Source organism: Anser brachyrhynchus (genome assembly GCF_964034855.1).
Source record: "Anser brachyrhynchus genome assembly, chromosome: 16".
In the NCBI taxonomy this organism is placed as follows: Eukaryota; Metazoa; Chordata; class Aves; order Anseriformes; family Anatidae; genus Anser; species Anser brachyrhynchus.
In genome coordinates, this window is record NC_137734.1 from 7,383,369 (window position 1) to 7,400,359 (window position 16,991).

The following is a 16,991-nucleotide window of genomic DNA, read 5'->3' on the forward strand; positions in this document are numbered from 1 at the left end:
AAATTCAGTTAATGCACAGATTGAAATATGGTTTCAGCCGCTTTATGTAGATGAATAAGAGTAGATAATAAATAAAGGATTGCTTTTATATAACAATCTCAAAGCAGTAGGCCAAACTAATGGCATAGATGGATGTTAAAGACCATACTGTTTATTTCAACTGTGGTAGGTAGAAAATTGACGAGCATCTTCTACCTGTCCCCTATTGACTAGTAAAGTATGCCTGCTGTGTTCGAGAACATTCAGTAGTTCTCTAGTCCTAAAGTTCTTTATTTGGGAGACAATGCCTTCCTTTTCTTTTGAAAAGTCTTACTGACTACTTTCTCTCTTTTTCAGGTGCTGGACTTCTTTGTGGCACTGAACTTGTCCTTGAGTATATTTTGCTCAATGCAACTATTTGAAATGTTTGTACAGAAAAACTAAGTGCAACTGACTGTTTCTACAGACTTGAAAAATCAGAAGAAATAGTTCAAGAAACCTCATTCAGTCACTGAGAGAACCAATGGATACACTTTCAGTGATGTCTGAACACGGACAAAAATGAAAAAGAAATAATCTTTTGCTTGTGGAAAACAAATCTTTTTCCTGGCAGAGGTCTTTTAGCTTAGCAGACTTGCAAGCACATGTTGGAGAACTTTACAAGTGTCCTTATTGTGATCAGTGAACATCCCCCAAAGAACTGAAACCTTACATTAAAACACGTAATAGGGAACAGAACGTAGGAAACATGCCAACTCAGCCTCTCTTGGCATACATGGATGGACCGGATGGAATAGCCAGTACCGTTGGTGCACAGATGGAGAATAATGATGCCTCAATGACAATAAAAGGAACAAATACCATTTCTTACAAAAGCTTGCAAGAGAAGTTTCTCATGCAAGCTGAGGGATGTATGCCTCTGGACTGCATGTTTTGTGATGAGACTTTTAAACATCCTGAAGAACTTGGTAAGCATGTTTTAACTCAACATAGGCCCACTCTTTGTGAACCAGCTGTCCTGCGTGTCGAAGCAGAGTACCTTAGTCCTCTAGATAAATGTCAAGTAAGAACAAATTTGCCTTCTCCAAACAATGAAAAAGACAGTGAAGAACTTAGTTGTGAAGTTTGTGGACAAACATTTGATGAGGCTTTTGATGTCGAGGCGCACATGAAAAAGCATAAAGATTCCTTCACATATTGGTGTAATGTATGTGGAAGAAGATTTAAAGAGCCGTGGTTCCTCAAAAATCACATGAGAACTCATACTGGAAAGCCAGGTTCTAGAAACAAGCTCCAACAAGGTTCTGAAAGCCCCATAACAATAAATGAGGTGGTGCAGGAGCATGTAACTGAAAATGTAACGTCACCTTACAAAATTTGTATGGTTTGTGGCTTCCTATTTCTCAATAAAGAGACTCTAATTGAGCACAGTAAAGTGCACACCAAAGAATCAGTATCCAATGGTGAAAGTCCCCAAGTGACTGGTGAATCTAATCCAGAAGAAACAACTCAAAGAGAAGAATTTCTGCGATTCTTGAATTTAAGACCAAACTTGGTTTCAGAAAATGACAAATCACAAAAACCTGTGAAATGGATAGCTGAACTAGATCCATTCAATACATATCAAGCATGGCAGCTGGCTACCAAAGGTAAAGTTGCAGTTGGGCATGGCCAAATTAAAGAACCAGGGCAAGAAGGAAGTACAGATAATGATGATTCCTCTTCTGATAAAGAAGAACTTGGTGAAATATGGAATGCAAGTAAAGGTAGCCAGACTGAAACTACAGGGAAGTCAAAAGTAAATAAAAACAGCAGTTATACAGGGAATAGTAACTTATCCCAAGACAAATTGAAACATCCCAGTGGTGAAGTGCCTTCTATGGAGATGGATTCTAAATTGTCCCAGAACAAAGAGAAACCAACACACTGTTCAGAGTGTGGTAAAGCCTTCAGAACATACCACCAGCTAGTCCTTCATTCCAGAGTGCATAAGAGAGACAGACGGACTGATGGAGAGACTTCAGCTGCTTCGAGGACTTGCTGTAATGATATAATGGCAAGTCTGGATGAAAATGGGGCAGCAGAGCGAATGGAAGGAGGGTCTGAAGATGGATCTGAAGATGGCCTTCCAGAAACACTTAATCTAGGTGAGCAGCTTTTTTGAGACATGAGATTGAACTGGCTGTTGCTATACAGTTCAGGAGCTGTTTAAAGCCCAAAATGGATCTAGTCTTTCTCAGATATCTTTTTCAAAACTTGCCCTGAGGTACGAAATGCTATGGTGGGAAAAGGGGAAAAGAGAGAAGGAAATGATTGTTCCAACAGCAATGTTTTAAGATCTTTGAAGCTGTGTTGGGCCTTCTTGCAGTTATGATTTGGGTTTCTTGAATAATTGAAATACTTTTAATAACAATCTGTCTAGAAAAAATCTGTCTAGTGTTGTCCCCCCACACGCCTGTAAGATTCATAGTTTTACTGAATATTTTTGAGTACTGCATTATCAGTTACATTCTTGTCCAGCACGTGATTTTACAAGTAATATTTCTGAAGTCATTGCATTTTTCACACTTTATTCTGCATCTTGTAAGAAAGGGCAGAAAAATGTCCAGTGCTCAAGATTAGCAGCTATTGGGATCCTGAGAAGTGAAGAATAATTCCAAACTTTTTTCTATCAAACTTTTTTTCTATCCATCTGCAGGTTGCATGCTTATTTTGAAGGGTATGTAACTTGAAAGGCTAAATGTCAGAACAAACAACTTTAAATTAGTTGTGTAAAGGCAAGCATACAGGCTATTAATAATATGTGGACACTATATGTAAGAGGAATATATTTAACTATTTTTCCATGAAGGGTTGCTAGCAGTTCTCTTTGACAGAGTAGATGGACTCAATCTATGTTACCCAGGACTAATTTTGAATCTCACTGTCTCAGGAAAAATGTGATAGTGATGCTAAATGATTCCTTAATTGAAAAAGCTTGCATGTCTGGGGACAAAATGGAGTAGCAAAAAGACTTGTAGCTAATCTAGCACTCTTGTGTGTGACACGTTTTGAGTCTGCCTTTAAAGAACAGACACTTGCATAATCTCAAGAAAAGACATAACGTACAGAATGTCCTGGCACGCACGACTGAGTTTTCCGTTTCTGGTAATGTGCAGCCCTTTATTTTGCCTCCAGTAATAAAGGAATAAAATCATTACCTAATGTTAGCTTGCTTGTTTTGTTTCTCGGTCTTGTCCAAAACGACAACAGCTCTCATTGTGCGATGCTGAGTCATGCTTATTGAGACATTATCTGTTTGTTTAAAACAGCTATGGCTCTTCTTAGCCAGAGTTTAGCCATGCTTAGCATTTCCAGTATGGAAGCTTTCCAACACATAGGAACTGCAGAGAACCATTTTAAGCTGTCTGTCATGGCTTTTAACATCTTAGTCAAGGAAAACGTTTCCTTCTTTCTATTCCCGCTGTAGCATTCTAGTTAGCTCTGACTTGGGTATTTTACTGAAGTTGTCTTGATGTCTTTACAATTCAACCTGCCAAAGAAATCATGTTGATTTGCCTGGTGTCTTGTGTGGAAGTTTTCTCCCCTTTCTTCTCAGACATTGTGCTGTACTTGCCGCCCTCCAGTGGTAATTACTGCTGCTTACACTTGAGTGAAAACAGTTTATCTGTGAATTTGTTCCTTGAAAACATGCCTCTCAGAACTAGCAACCCCGACACTTTCCTGTTTGTCGAAGCTTAACCATTCGTGCTTCTAGTGAAAGATTGCTCATCAAAGCTAAGGCGGTTGTTATACAGGCAAGCACTCCATTGATTAGCACTGAATTATTAAAGAAAAGAAGCAGTCTTCCTCCCCAACTTCCTCCTGCAGAACAAGTCCCTGTGTTGTGTCACGGTGCTGAGAGCAGGTTTGCAGCCCAAATGATCCACTGATTGAAGCGTTCCCCTTAAGATAAGAATACAGCTTATAACCTCCGTGAAGTTTTGACATAGGCCATTCTCTGCTGCAGATCATTAAAGATAATTAGATGTTTTTTCTTCTTTGAGGTCAAGTTTTACATCTTGTTTGTTCTCTGGGGCTTCTTCATTTCAGTCACTAACTGCAGCATTACTTGACACAGTTGGAAACCTACGTAACTATTTGGCTTTCTGATCCCGCATGCACCAGTGCAGAGCCAAAGATGCTCACAGGCTGTAGGAGTTGACAATGGTTCGTCATGCTGTGCTTTGTCCTTAATAAAGACAACTAAGATAGTTGTTTATAGTTTTGAAAGGGACTACAAACTTGCATTTGCTCTTCATAATATAGCTATATTTTCTCCCAAAGATAAAAATGAAGATGGTTTGGAAAGAGCAAAAGTTAAAAACCTTGGAGCCTCCAGAGAATGCAGCTATTGTGGAAAGTATTTTCGCTCAAATTATTACCTCAATATTCATCTCAGAACTCATACAGGTAAATGGGCTTCAGCTTTGCGGGAGGGGAAGAAAGTCTGCTGAATCCAATAGGACGGAATATTTGGTTTTGCTTAAGAAAAACGGAAGTTACCTTAACAATTTCTGATGTTAAAAAGTTTTCTCTAATGCTGAGAAAGTTCCAATTGCGATTTCTTAATTTGTTATTTACCTAACTGTAAATCTTTTTGAATAAAGCTAATTATATTATACTCTTAATACTTGTTGTATTTTAAAACTTAGAATTCTTCCTGCTTTTGGCAGTCTAGCAAAAAGATTTTTTTAAACAAACAAACAAAAGAAACCCCTCTACCTTCCAAGTATTAAGTTGGTTTTCTGTTAGTTGCTACTACCTGGGGAAAAAAGTTGTCTATTCCTCAGTTTAATTTTCTGTAGCCAAGCAAACTCTTCCTACTTCTGTTAATACGTGCCCATGTTTCTTTTGAAACAGCTCTATTTATAGAAGAACTGTAACGTTTGTGTTGTTGAATAGCATACTTGTGGTATGATCAAGGGCTACAAATTGTTGGAGCTGACCCACAGCTGTACTTCTTGCTTATCTCTGCCAAACATATTGTCAGCTACCATCTCCATACATAGGGAACATGTGGAAAATATCTTCATCAGAACCAGAAGATGTCACTGTAGTTAGCAAAAGTAGTGAGATGTAGTAGTTTAAATGACTTAGTTTGGGATTTAAGTTTATGTGAAAGGGGAAAGAAAAAGCTATTTTACTGTCTTTAATTGTATTCAAGACTTCAAATCAAATTGCATCAAACTGATTTACTGATAAAACTGTGTTTCAGGTGAAAAACCGTACAAATGTGAATTCTGTGAGTACGCAGCAGCACAGAAAACTTCACTGAGGTATCATTTAGAGAGGCATCACAAGGACAAGCAAGCTGATAGTGCAGCAGACGTGAAAGGTGACAGCAAAGTTTCATTGCAGAGTCAGGAGACGGAGCTCTTGCTGGCTGCTGATGGTGCTCAAGAAACCAAAAATTTGAAGAGGCTTTTTGATGGTGCCAAAGATGCTGAGGGCTGCCCACCTGCAAAGCAGCAAAAGGAAATTCTGTCCTTGAATAACGCAATAGGCAGCACAGTCCTTATAAGAATGAAAAACGATTCTAGGGAATTGAACAAGCGTTCAATTTGTAACAATTTGAATCAAATGCATGAGAATATGTCCGCTCCTCACTTGGAAAAACTAAAGGCTGAGAAGGAAACAAAGGAAGTTCAGCCCTGTGCTCCACATAAAAGAGAGAGAGAGGCTTCTGTGGAATCGGAGGGAGATGATGTCCAGTACGTTTGTGCTTTTAAGGATGGAAAAAATGCGAGTGATATGCGAGAGTGCCCTGAAAACTACAAACACAAACATATGGCGGACTCTCAAGAAATGCCCTTGAACTTATCTGTTGGGACTTCACAAGAATGTTCAGTGGTTTCAACTGCTAGAGGCCTGCTAGCACCCAGCACCTGCCCATTTTGTACTTACAGAACATTCTACCCAGAAGTCCTAATGATGCACCAGAGGCTGATGCACAAGTACAATCCTGACACCGTTAACAAAAACGGCTATAGAAACAAGGCTCTAGCTAAAGCCAGACGCACTGGATGCCCTCCAGCTCTGCTTGGTAAAGATGTGCTTCCTTTGTCCTTTAATCCTAATAAAAGTAAGGCTTCCCCATCTACACAGCAAAAACTGTTGCAAACAGGGAAATCTAAGCAATGCCACCCTCCACAGAACAAAGTCCCTCTCTTTGCCGTGACTGACTCAAGCAGCACAGCCCCGAGTAACCTCAAGTTTCATAAACAGCCAAGTAATGTTGGAGCTCAGGCAAATAACTATAGACAACCTCAGCAAGAAATGCACTCCAGTTCCAGTATCTCTCCAGTATTGGACAGAGTAAAAAGAGCTGAATCTAAAGTAAAAGCTCTAAATGTCACAGTGTCTCAATCTGGTGTAGTGAGCAGCAGCATGAATGGGGCTCTTGACTCTCACCTAAATGAATCTGCCTGGCCTTGTCATCGAGGAAGAGACTATCTTTGTAGTAAATCTGTGGGCAATGTAAATCTAGAGTATGGTGAAACGTCTTCTAAAAGAATGAAACATAGTGTGTTAGTTATTGAACAAGCTGACTGTGCAGTGGCTAATTACAGAAGATACGAAACGAGCAGATTTCGTGTTGCAAACAGATATGCAAATCTGCTACCTCAGGAATGTTCTCGCACCAAACCTGCATCCTCTGTTTTGCCAACCAAACAAGGGCTTCTGAATTCGGATGATGTTGACTCTCCTAATGTATTGACTGTTCTCAAATCCTATGAGCCATATAGCTCTGGATCACTTTACAGTTCTTGTGGATCTAGCAATGGCCAAGTAACCAGCTCTACAGTAGAAGGTACCGTATCTCCTTCCTAGTTAGTGTCTTATAACATTACAAAGGAAGGTGAATGAAATAAAAACAAATGCATGGTGATACTTGAAACAATAGAGAAAATAAAGCTATTTTTAGTATTTCATCGAGTCTGGTTAATGCTTGGATTTTAAACTTAAAATCCAGGTTCAGCAGACTCCTGTCTTGGGGAATAAGGCATGTAAGTTCTAAATTTTAAAGAGGGATTTAAAGTTCCTCGAGTTCTGCCCTCTTCCCCATGGGTCTCTGATGTCAAAAATGTATTGTTTGCTCATCAGAGCCCTCCAGACATGCTGACTAATCCAGGATATGGAATGGGCCTTTCTGCTTAATTTACAAGAAATCTTGGACAATCTGGAATATTAATAGAAGCTCTAAAAAATAAACAAAAACCACCCACACAACAAAAAAATATCGCATAGACAATTGTTCTCTTCCATTGCAGAAAACAATGTATTAAAAATCACAAACTATGATGTAAATCTTAAACCTCTGTCATTCAGTGGATTTTTATAATGTCTAGGTTTTAGTAGGAACAGAATGCTTCGTTAAATCAAGACAACATATTTCTGCTATGGTGTCTCATTGCACTAAGTAGTAATGCTTTACTGGGGAAAATGCTTAATCTAGCAGAGATAAATGCTTTGTATTTGGAAAACTGGTAATTCTGAGACTTTTTTTGTGCTTCATTCTTAGCACTTGCAAAACTTAGCAGGAGGCCAAGATTAAAAGGCGCTAGGTGATATTTAAGCAGTTGTCTGACTATTTGTAGAAGATATTTATGACTTTTAGCTGAGGCTGGTATGGATTTAGCCTTAAATGTAGGACTTTCAATTTTGAAATGAAGATCCTGTTATAGAAGTGAATAGTGCATGTGTGCGCTCTGTAGTCTGAAGGTATCTGCTGAGTACTCCAACTCTGTGAATACTCCCATTCTCTAGAAGAAGCAAGATTACTCTTCAGAGGTAGTCTGGGTTCGTAACAAGCAGGGTTATGTTACCCTAGGTCAGAGCAAACTGCAAAGCACTACTTGCATTTAGTTACGTGGCAAAAAATTCTGTTCACTCTGTTCTGTTTGTGTGTATTAAAGCTGTGGGCTTGCTAGTGGGTTAGGGAAAGATGAAGGGAAGTGTTATAGCACTGCTTCCAGCCTAGCTACAGAAAGGATAAAGGAAAAGCTAGCATCTCCGCTGACGCATTGCACAGCCACTTCAGCAGGGTTAATTCCTGGTTTCGTGAAGTGCTGTCTGTGTGCAATGAATTGCACAGAGGAATGTGGAATGGGCACTGCTACACACAGAAAGCAGAGGGACAGACACAGGGAGAAGTGTTACTGCCTCTTGGTTCCTAGTGATCTGAGAGAATTAAATACTTTTTTTTTTTCCTGTCTTTTCTGTGCACAGAAGTCATTCATGCAGTTGTGGAATTTATAGCACTTTGCAAGGCTTTTTATTAATGGTTAATTGCAGCTAAGAACATTCAGGCTTTTTAGAGAATCTCATGATATTGTATAAACCCCTGTTAATTTTTGTGGGAACATGAGGGGAAAAATAACCGTTGTAGCTTCAACCACTTTGGGAAGTCTGTACCCCAAGGACTAGCTGGTGGGCCAGTGTCTTGCCCTTCTCCAGTGTCTTGCCCCTCCCGTCTCCTGTACTTCAGGACTAGACAAGCTCTGTTCTGCCAGGATTGTTAGTGAAGCCAGCCTGTGGAAGTGGCAGTTGATGCAATACTATTTTTAAACAATGACTTCATTGGAATCCACCTTGTTCTTCTTTTTGAAAGCTCCACCTGTCTACCAGAAAAGTCTGTGGTAGGCTTTTCTTCCTCTTCTATAGTATGAGCTTGGAGTCAGTAGCCCACAGTCAAGAACTTTTTACTGTTTTTTGCTATGTAAAATTCTCAAAACTATGGCTACAACTAATTTGGCAGTACCATTGTCATAGAAATAAAGATTTCATTGTTCATTGCCCAGTGCCATCTCAGGGCAAGAGGAGCTACTTTTTATGGCTGTTACCTACGTTGGAAAGACTTGTGAAACAAAACCCCTTCAGTAGATTTTCTTAGCAAGTTCAATAAAAGCCTTGTGCAATAAAATGTAGGCTTTTAAGGCTAATTTCCCGGCTTTCCAACCATTCTGCCCAGAAGTACACAAATGAAACCAAACCTTGATGTTTTTGAGAAGGTTATGGGTAGCAGACAAGTAAACTTCTCGGTATTAGAGTTCTAACATGGGTGGAGACACTAAAGATGAAAGTTTCTGCACGTTCTTTTTTTGGTTCAAAAAAAAAAAAGCTGAAGTACCTCTGTTTTTTCGGAGTTGCAACCCTACAGAGGTGTTTTGTGAGATGTCATATGCAAAGTACTGCAGGTGTAGGCCCGCAGGTTTCTGTAGTCATTTTATTCAGCCCTGGTGATATTATAAAAACACGCCCAAAACCTTTCTTTAAGGGTCTGTGTGCCTTGTGGCAACGTTATTTAGGTCCTATGAACATATTATGCTGCATGTTTAATGCTGGATCAAGTTGTCATGAGAATATGTTCCACTTGGCAAACTTGATTAAAGCATGATGCCTTCCATTACTGCTTGTAAGCTGTGCCACTCCGTGGTGCCCTGAAGAGACAGAAACGATCTGAAACCACTCAGTTTGTGTTATTTTCAAATTACTTGCCTTTGCAATGGCAACATGCTATCAAGGATAACCTGTTGGCTGATTGATCTGGCAGAGGCTGCAAATTAAAGACAATTGCTCACGACACACTCCAATGGCTTTGTAGATTCTGTTGAAATATTAATTTAAATTTGCCATTTTAATTTAATTAAAGCTTGCTAGGTTTTTTCAATGCTGCATTTAAAGCTTTCATGGAGTATGGATGGCAGTTGGGCTTTTTGTATCCTGTGGGAATAATGATTCTTGGCTTTTTTTTCCTTTATTTTATGAAGTGATTTTTGACTGCTTGCTTAAGCTAATAAGACTTGATATGGAACATGCATTGATTTCACGTATATAAATCTGAATTAATGGTCTCAGATAAATATAAAATTACCTGTATACTAGACTGAAAATTACTTAAAGTTCTTGATGTATATGCTTATTTAAAGTGTTACAAATTTCACATAATCTATGAAGGCAGTAATGCAGCACACTTGTTTTTTGTTTCAAATACACATTTAAGAATTTGATTTTCAAACAAATACGGGAAATGGACATGTAGGCATCACGCTATAGAACGTATTGCAGCACTTACCTTCTTAAAGTGAAGCCTACTGTATGATGAGTTAAGCAAAGATATTTCTTTCTTGCAAGTAAAATAAACAAAACCTAGCATGGTAGACATGCAGCTTAAAACTTAGTTTTTACATTTACATTTTTCTCCTTGTCTTAGTTCTGGATATTTTATTTTCTATAACCTTTTAATAGGACTAGCAGTAGCTATCGTCTTGGGCCCTGCTTGTCCTCACAACTGAATGTCTGACCAATTAGATTAGCAGGAAATAAATTAACTCCTCTAAATTTATTTTTGTCAGGAAAGAGATCAGTGTCATACCAACACTTATCTAGCAGCGTGCTACAAAAACGAAGTTATGAAAGTTTCATTGGCAATGCACGCTTTCGACCAAGTGACAAGAAGACTTGATCATTTACTTCAAGAAACGGTAAACAAACCTTTTGAACTAATTGTTACTTAAATATTGCATTACGTACTCATAACATCAAACGTTGCTGCACAGTGTGATGAGAGGTTATGAAAGTATGAACCAGAACAGCTGAAAGTACAAACTCCTTTTAGGAATTGAACCAAATACTCATAGAGCATTAGTTATTTTGAATATCAGCAGTTGCTTACTTTGCATAAAAATGTATATGTGCTCCTTTCCTAAAAGAAATGGAAGTCCTAACAATAGATAAATATATTAATTAGATACAGCATTAGTGGGAACTGTTCAATGAGAGGGCCTTCCTCTTGAGTCAGCATATGCGGGCGGGGGAAAAACGTGCAGAGAACTGGAAGTGAGGAAGTGCCTGTTATCACAGTTCATGAATCCTATTAGTCCCTGAGAGGTTATCTTGGTTAGTCCTTCCTGAAGATGTAGACATTACTCATTTTACAGCTTCTGAAGACTGTGAGGATTGCCTCAGACAAGACTCTTGGATTATTTCATAGAGAAGTAAGGGTTTCCTGATAGCTAGCTCCTTGACAGTTTATCTTTGTGTACCGGAGCAGTCGTTCCAAATAGCTTTTCCTTTGTTTGGCTGAGGGATGGGTGTAGCCTCTTAGGGAAACAGGTCAAGTGAGAAGAATTAGCTTGGTGTTCTGAATTCCTATGCTTCATCTCTGCAGTTTGTAGCTGTATCTCAGAACTTTTCAATTCCATTGTGTTCACAACATTCTTAGCTGCTAAGGAGATAAGCACTCTATAAGACTATAAATAAATGCGTATGCTGCTTCTAAACCGAAGCTGCAGATCATTTTCCTCATTGAAATTTAAGCAGATACATCTTGAGTGCTACAGCACCTGGACCAGCATGCAGGCTTTTGTAGAAAGATTTTTATGTATCTGGGGAGCGGAGCTGTCTGACCTCTAGCTGACAGCTTTTAAAATACTTTGCTTTAGTTCTTGATAGTCTTCTAATCTTACTGCTTTTATTGTCCCCCACTAAGCATATTTTTGCCTAGTTCTGCTTTTAAGCTAACTCAATTTCCTGCCTGTATTTCTACTTGGGGCCTGAGTGTCTTCAAAAGTAGACTTGATTGCCAGCTTTTATTTGTTATGAAATAGAAGATACAAATTGTGTATGGCAATAGTAATTTCAAAATACATTTATGCAAGGGTGCAGATTAAACTCTCTTTTGTTTTAAAGATGCATCCTTCTGGACAAAGTGTTACAGTATTTTATAGTTTTATACAAAAACACAAACAACACCAACATTATTTTTTTGATTTGTTCTAGGTCTTAAGGACACAAGTGCATGTTCTATGGAATTATCTGCAGTTCATCCCTTGAGGAAAATGAATGGTGAAAGCTACTGAACTAAGCTGTGATTGTACTGTATATAAAAACACTACAGTTTTATAATATTGGTTCTGTTAACATTTTGTACCAAATAGCCATAAAAAGTAGTCTAAACAATTGGGTTATGAAGGTGTGTGGAGAATGTATATCTTGACATTGACTTTGAGTATTTTTCATTAGAATTAATTGACCAAATATTAGGTAGGAATTATATTTTTACATACTTGAGCGCTGCTGAAAAGAGTTTCTTTGAAAGAATATATAATCCTTGCACCTCAGGTAAACTGTAAATACTGAAGTTGAAATCCTGTTGGCTTAATGCTCCTTTTTCATAAAGGTGAAAGTTTCTCAAATGTTTTTTTTCTGTTGAACTATGTTAGTTTCTTGAAACAACTTCCAAATAAACTGTCTGAAACTGTCCAGTTTCTAAATGTTGTGAACATCAAAGCAACGGTGCTGATGTTAAGCTGATCTGCCTCGTATATGTTAGGACCATAATGTGTTGGAGGGATCTGCTTTCCTGGAGCTGTTTTCAGCATGTTTTTAGAGGCGTGGATGAGGCAATACTTGACATTTGAATTTGTCAGTGTGGTGTTCCTGAAATACGGTTGGATTCCTCTTTTGGCATTGGTTGCTGTTCTTCAGAGAAGTTTCTTAAGTGAACATCTCTAGCAACGTACAAACTTTTACAGCAGAAAATACCTAGGACTTGCATGAGAAACGATACTAATCTAAATGTTTCAGATGTTTAGTTTTCTACTAAACTCCGTACAGTTACATTTAGAGGAAAACTACTTTGCACCTTTGTCCAAACTATCAAGTCACAAACAAACAGGCTGGCAACATGAATATGGGATCTACAGACTTCAAAAAGGGATGTGGCTATGGTGTAGCCTGCTTGACTGTGCTTGGAAGCTTCTTGATGTCTGTTTTTAGCATCTACTGGGTGTTTAAAATGAGTAAGGAATAACCTGTTAATAGGAGAATATCTCCTTTTATATTTTTTGTGAAGACAACAAGAGTTCTTTCTAATGCACATGCAGTTTAACTTTTCCTAAAGGGAAGATGGCCAGTTTCCAGCCAGTAAAGCAGAACTGTGTATTTGACATGCGTTCCTAGTTGCTTCTCATAAAGCCTGTAGTTAAGAGTTAATTTCTTCTGTACCTGGCTTTGACTTCCATATATTTTAGTAAAACAAAAAATAAAGAAAAATTTTGCACTGTTCATTTTGCTCTCTTCCCTCAAACAGCAAATGTAAACTAGCAAAACCTAGAAACTCTTGTTTTTTCATTATGCAACTTGAGATGTTCCAGTTGTATGTCTTAGTTCCTGAATATGGGACCTAATTTTAATGTCTCTGTAAACTGGCGATGTAATGAAGTGCTGTGTATCAGGAAATTGTACACTATTTACCTTCTTTCCTGTTCATAAGCTGAGCCATATGTACATAATCTAGATTTGTTTTCCTAGTTTTGCACTTTTATAGCCTATTTTTTGAAGATGGATTCACTTGGAAAATGGTTAATCTATTTTTTTGCGTGATCTTTCAATGAGTCTTATAGAATGCATGCTGTAACTATCATCTATGTACCTTATGGGGTTCTGTGATTAAAACATGTACAGGGCTGTATTAAGATGTTTAAGCAAACAGACCTAAGATGTGTTTTTAATCTTCCTTCATGCCGGTACAGTTTCCCTCAAGGCTTTTTAGTAGATATCTTGGGGGTTGAACGGAAAAATGGACATGAAGACTCTATTTCGTGGCAGCCCAGCCCTGTACTTCAGAATACACTTTGCCCATCAGTATTAACTATTGGGATACTACTGGTTTTGTATGTTTCTTTGGAGATAACAGTGCATATATAGAGGTACAAATTGTTGATTTTTTTCTTTTTGTTTATGTATTTATTTCATTCCATTTTGTTTTATTTTAATTGTTGAAACCAGAAGTTGTCAAGCAGTAGGCACACATTACTCATTTAATTTATGATGTATTTCACTTTAGTTGAGTATATTATTACATGTGGATGTAAATATAGACCTGGTGTTTTGCAAAACTGGTTTCTGTGTCTTGTTTTTAAAGATTAAAATTAGTTGGATGGAATTTCATATTCTCTTGACCTTTCATCATACTCAGACCTCTGAGGGAGGGGAAGAAGGAGGACCTGCCAATAACCAAACCCAAATTCATGTCCTGTTCAGTTGCTCTCATGAAAATACTGAGTCACTTCCCAGAAAATCTGGCTGAGGCTTAGAGGACAACTCTAGAGAAGAAACCTTTTGTTTCTTCCTCTTCAGTTATCTTCCTTTAAGAAAAACAGAGTTCTTGTATACATACCCATTCTTGTTACCACAATGTAAGGGCATGGATTTTTTTTTTTAATTTATTTTTGAAGATTCAGAATTTGTAAGGGCTTAAGCCTTCTGGGAAAAAAAAAAAAAATAAAAGAATCTAGATCTGATGTGTTCTTGGAGCTTGACTAACCAGCATTGCCTTTGACAGTCTCTGAAAACCAGATTAGGTGTTTGGGGAAGACAGTTGGAAAAGACTTGTCAAAGGCAACTCATTCTCAAGAGAAGAGAACCCCTCAGATGAGATCCCCATTATAAATTAACTTCATTTAAGGGCACGTAGGGGTGACCAGTGCCTCCGTGGCATCCCAGATTAAGCTTTTGATTCTTGTGTTAGGCTGGCACTGGTGGCTGTGATTAAGGCTTGTGGAGGTAGGCTAGGCTGATTTGACTAAAGAAAAGGCAGTGCTGGTGGGGAGAACAGAAACTTCAAAGTGGGAGCCTAACAAAATGATGTGATATGTAGATATATGTAGGTCTGTCACTTGCTTTGGGACTAGTGAGTCCCTACAGTGCCTGTGGTGTACACATGAGGGGTCTTGGAGTCTTGCTGCTGAAGATATTCATCTAGGCTTGGGGTAACATTGCTGCTGCTAAATTCCTGTGCAGTGCTGAATAGCAGTGTGGTAGAGGGGAGTATAAGACAGATGTGAGCTTTGCAAGTCATCTTTACTGTTAACCATGGCTATCGTTTGGGGGATAGCCTTTTCGGGGGGGGGGGGGGGGCACAGCATAAAAAAAAAAAAGAACCAGTGAATGAATTTGGGGTGTGTCTTCAGTGCTGGTGCTGATTAAAGCTGTTCTAGTTGAGGGGTTAGTGCAATATGCTCCTGACTGGGTGGTCTGCTGTCATTCCTATCCTGGTGCCAGCGAAGCCCTGTGGTAACTGGCTTGCCCAATAACCTGATGAGTGCCGTTTGTTTCTTCCGAGCAGGGTGTTACTAGAGGATTTGAAAGCGCTATCTAAAATGCTGGAATGTATAACTAAAGCGTTTCTCTACAGCAATAACTGTTCAGATCACTTGGATGATTAAATATAAATGTTTGAGGCACCTTCCATACTTTTAATGAGTTACACTTAAGGCACATTCAGGTGACCATGTCTTGCAACTACGAAGCAGCAGCATTAATTTTCTCATACTAGGAAGTTCTAGTGTTAAATCACCAAACAGTTTCTTGTTCCCCTTTTTAGTAAAAGAGGAAAATATGAAAGTGCATTACTGAGCAGATTTCTCTGTTCATTTGCACACACTTAAGAAAAGTGCATTTAATTAGGATTAGCAAGTCTCTAAATTGCAGATGGTTCTCAGGGGAAAAAATAGTTATGAGTGCATTCATGACATTAAAATCAGTACATTTAATTCAATTTCATCTTAATATTAATTCATAACATCTAAAGTAGTAGTTCCTACAGAAGATGTTCATGTGATTTAGGATTAGTAGAGAAAATGAGATCTAGCATTTCCAAACATGCAACAGCATGATTACCATGTGTAATTATACAGATTGAGTAACTACATGCTAATTACAAGAGTGCCCATTTCGACTTGCACTGTTATCTGTGACAAGGGTCTGTTATGTGAAATGCAATTTTTATTTAGTCTGGAGTTCATTACCAATAGGTAATCCAAGTCCAGGACTGGGTCACGTGTAAAACACTGCAAAACTCAGTGGTTAACAGGAGCTGTTAGTGCGTAACTCCAGAGTGGGCTGTCTGCTGGGCTGAGCATGGCACTAAAACACAAGGTTTTGTTTTTTTTTTTAAAGTTATCACTGCTTAAACTGACACACTGGTCTTTGGTTTGACCAGACTTGAAAGTACAGCATCGCTTTCTTTCAAGAGTTAAATGTAAGGGTGTAGTATCTTCTCAGATCAACCGTTCTTAATTTTATTTCTGTATCTACTTGAGATGAGATGAGCTGTATCTGCTTTGGGCAGATACAGCAGCTCTATACTCCTTCTGTATATGTAAATATGAAAGCAAAGTAACGTGCTTAGGTCTGGACCAAGCTGGATTCTTCTGCAGAATAATGAGGCGTGGACTTTGGAAACCCTGGATTTAGATAGCACTGCTCCTTGAGATTTCCTCCCTCTGTTTCCACTGAGGTTATCTGTAGGTCCCTCAGTGCAATACCATGGCTATCACCCTCCTGGCTTAGCAGGGCTCTGCAGCCTCCAGAAGTTCTCACAACAGGGTTGAAAGCGGCAAAGCAAGGGTCCACGTGGTGCTGTCTGCCCAGCAAAAGGCTGGGCCTTCCTCAGCATGGATGGGCATGTGAAGGGTGAGGCTTTGCTCCATGGAGCAGGTTTTGACTAAGATATACCATGGTCTTGGCTTCTGTGTGTTGGCAGAGGGGGATATTCTTCCCATTGCTTCACTCTTGACGATCTCCAGCTCTTTGATGTATCATTAGGGGTCCATGGAAAGGAGTTAACTCCTTGCTCTTCTCTCAGGGAGTGCATTGTGGGTTTCTCTCCCTGTCTCTCTAGAGTGACAATGCGATGGCTTTCAGCAGCATTTTAACCAAGAGAGAAGGTAATGCGTGAAAGGGAATCGGGCTCTTCGGGAGAGCTTAGCGAGCGTTTGAGCATTAGATGGCAGTGTTGGCAAAGAGGAGCGCCGGGAGCAGCTAACCAGGAGAGCTCGGGCACCAGCCAGCAGCTAGCCTACGGGGAGGGCTCTGCATCTAAGGCCAAGTTGACTTCAGATTCCTAAATTAATTAGCAAGTGCATAAAAGTAGATACAAATAAAACAAGTAGAGCTGCCTCCAA

General features: G+C 39.0%; 1 protein-coding gene across 4 annotated transcripts in view; it reads left to right on the top strand.

Annotated features, from left to right (window-relative positions):
• The window catches only part of ZNF217 (zinc finger protein 217), a 28,026-nt gene extending 14,104 nt beyond the window's left edge, over positions 1-13,922 (top strand). For all 4 annotated transcript variants that reach the window (XM_080557797.1, XM_080557798.1, XM_080557800.1 and 1 more), the window contains exons 2-6: positions 337-2,126; positions 4,306-4,431; positions 5,237-6,832; positions 10,377-10,505; positions 11,803-13,922. In XM_080557797.1, the coding sequence (XP_080413923.1) occupies positions 728-2,126; positions 4,306-4,431; positions 5,237-6,832; positions 10,377-10,486 (3,231 nt within the window). In that variant the 5' untranslated portion in view covers positions 337-727 and the 3' untranslated portion in view covers positions 10,487-10,505; positions 11,803-13,922. The remainder of the gene's footprint in view (positions 1-336; positions 2,127-4,305; positions 4,432-5,236; positions 6,833-10,376; positions 10,506-11,802) is intronic.
• The last annotated feature ends 3,069 nt before the right edge of the window (positions 13,923-16,991 follow it).